This window comes from Otolemur garnettii, unplaced genomic scaffold (genome assembly GCF_000181295.1).
Source record: "Otolemur garnettii isolate 467f Iridium unplaced genomic scaffold, OtoGar3 scaffold00095, whole genome shotgun sequence".
In the NCBI taxonomy this organism is placed as follows: domain Eukaryota; kingdom Metazoa; phylum Chordata; class Mammalia; order Primates; family Galagidae; genus Otolemur; species Otolemur garnettii.
The window spans coordinates 4,621,540-4,623,266 of NW_003852490.1; the positions used below are offsets into that span (position 1 = coordinate 4,621,540).

Below are 1,727 nucleotides of genomic sequence, written 5' to 3' on the forward strand. Positions count from 1 at the left end.
GCTTTGCTCTGGCTATACCCAGAGGTTCTGCCTTTCCCCTAATTCCTACAATTCTTCTGGGTCTTTTTATAAGTCTCATCAGTGAGGAGCTACCTGATCATTGCACACAAACAAAATAGCCCATCCCTGCTCCTCCCTGCCTGGTCATCTGTGCTTTCCTCTGTAGCCAGCTCCCAGCTTGTCTGCTGTTTGCCATTCGCCTGTTGGCTGCCTGTCCCTGTGACACTGTAAGAAGCTACATGGTGTCTCCCCAGTGCCTAGAGTACAGTGCTTGGCACAGAATAGGCCTTCCGTGAATCTTTGCTGAATCACTTGTTTCATCATTTCTATCATTAAAAGCATATTACTAGAAAATTTGGTATAAAGTTGTGAAACACAGGTGGTATCTACAAACATCTCCAATGGGAAATCACATCTTTTCCCTTGTTCTTTTTGTTCAGAACACTTAAGAATTTCCTTTTCTCCATACACACAGCAAGTGATAAACTATCCCTGGAGGGCATCTCTGACTCTCGTACACCTTGAACAAAGCAATCAGACTAACTGTGAGGAGCACCCCGCTGAAGGCTCTGAAGCTGGCTCGGCCTGACCTGGCAGGATGTCCTATTCTTTCAGGGGATGAATGGACATTTTTAGAAATGCTCAACTGGGTCTCACCTGCACAACAGCTAAACAAAGGCCAACATGTACAGAAACTCAATTACACACTTTGGGTTTAACTAACTGCCCCATTTTACAGCTGCACTTCTAAAGTGGCGTGGATCCCAGCCTGCTGTATCAACGGAGCAAGATTCTCTGATATGATCCTGCAAGAAAGCATGGGACCAAGGTGAAGATGGAAAGGCTCTCGCCTAGGCAAGGGCCTCGTCTGGTCCTGACCTGAGCCCTCCCTTGGAGCCGTGTGGTCAGTGCTGCCTGTGCAGGGTTCAGCCATCATGCCCTGGTACAGGTCCCACTTTTCTGGGACTGGAGGCAGGAGGCCAAAGAAACAAGAAGGTCTGAGACAGGATATGGCCTGCTGTGGGGTGGCTGAAGTTTGAAACCAGATGAATGATAGCAGCTGACACGATGTGAGGGACGGGAGGGACGTGGGCAGAGGGACCGGTCCCACAAGGGTTGCTGGGGCATGCTCTGTGGCCATGTGCTATGTGGGACCAGCCAGAATTTATGAGCAGAATAAAGAATGAACCAGAACCATGTTCTTTAAAGGTGAGTCTTCCACGTTGGGCCTGATATATACTCAAGTCTAATGGCTCTTAAGCAAGGCCCCAACTGTGTCTGATCCTGGGCCTTTCCCCTAAGCTGGCCCAATACCACACTGAAACCATGCTCCTCTGAGAGGGCAGGTGTTACCAACAGGGCAGTCACCCCTCTAAATATTAGAGAATATAAGTCAGAAGAACCAGAGCAATCCTGGCAGGCGAGCCGATCCCGGCCCTCACCTGGATGGTCATGGTTCCCTAGATGCCCCCAGGGCTCTATGCGGGAGGACCTTGGCTGTGCCCAACACACTGAGCCTGGGTGAACTAGTGCGTGAGTGAGCAGGCTCTGGCTCAGCTCCCATGTCAGGGCCTGTCAGTGTTACAGCTTCACAGATGTGAGGGGCATGGCTTAGATACCTGGACACATTGGGCAGCAACTTCCTTCCACGTTGATGGGCTCCACACAGGGCAGAGGCGGGCAGCTGACAGTGGAACACAGGGTCTGGCCCTGCAGGCAGTAGCAGT

General features: G+C 51.0%; 1 protein-coding gene across 1 annotated transcript in view; it reads right to left on the reverse strand.

Annotated features, from left to right (window-relative positions):
- CRIM1 (cysteine rich transmembrane BMP regulator 1) overlaps positions 1 to 1,727 on the reverse strand; it is a 198,460-nt gene that overhangs the window by 11,677 nt on the left and 185,056 nt on the right. Inside the window, exon 14 of the mRNA XM_023516671.1 lies at positions 1,620 to 1,725. Coding sequence (XP_023372439.1) covers positions 1,620 to 1,725 — 106 coding nt within the window. The remainder of the gene's footprint in view (positions 1 to 1,619; positions 1,726 to 1,727) is intronic.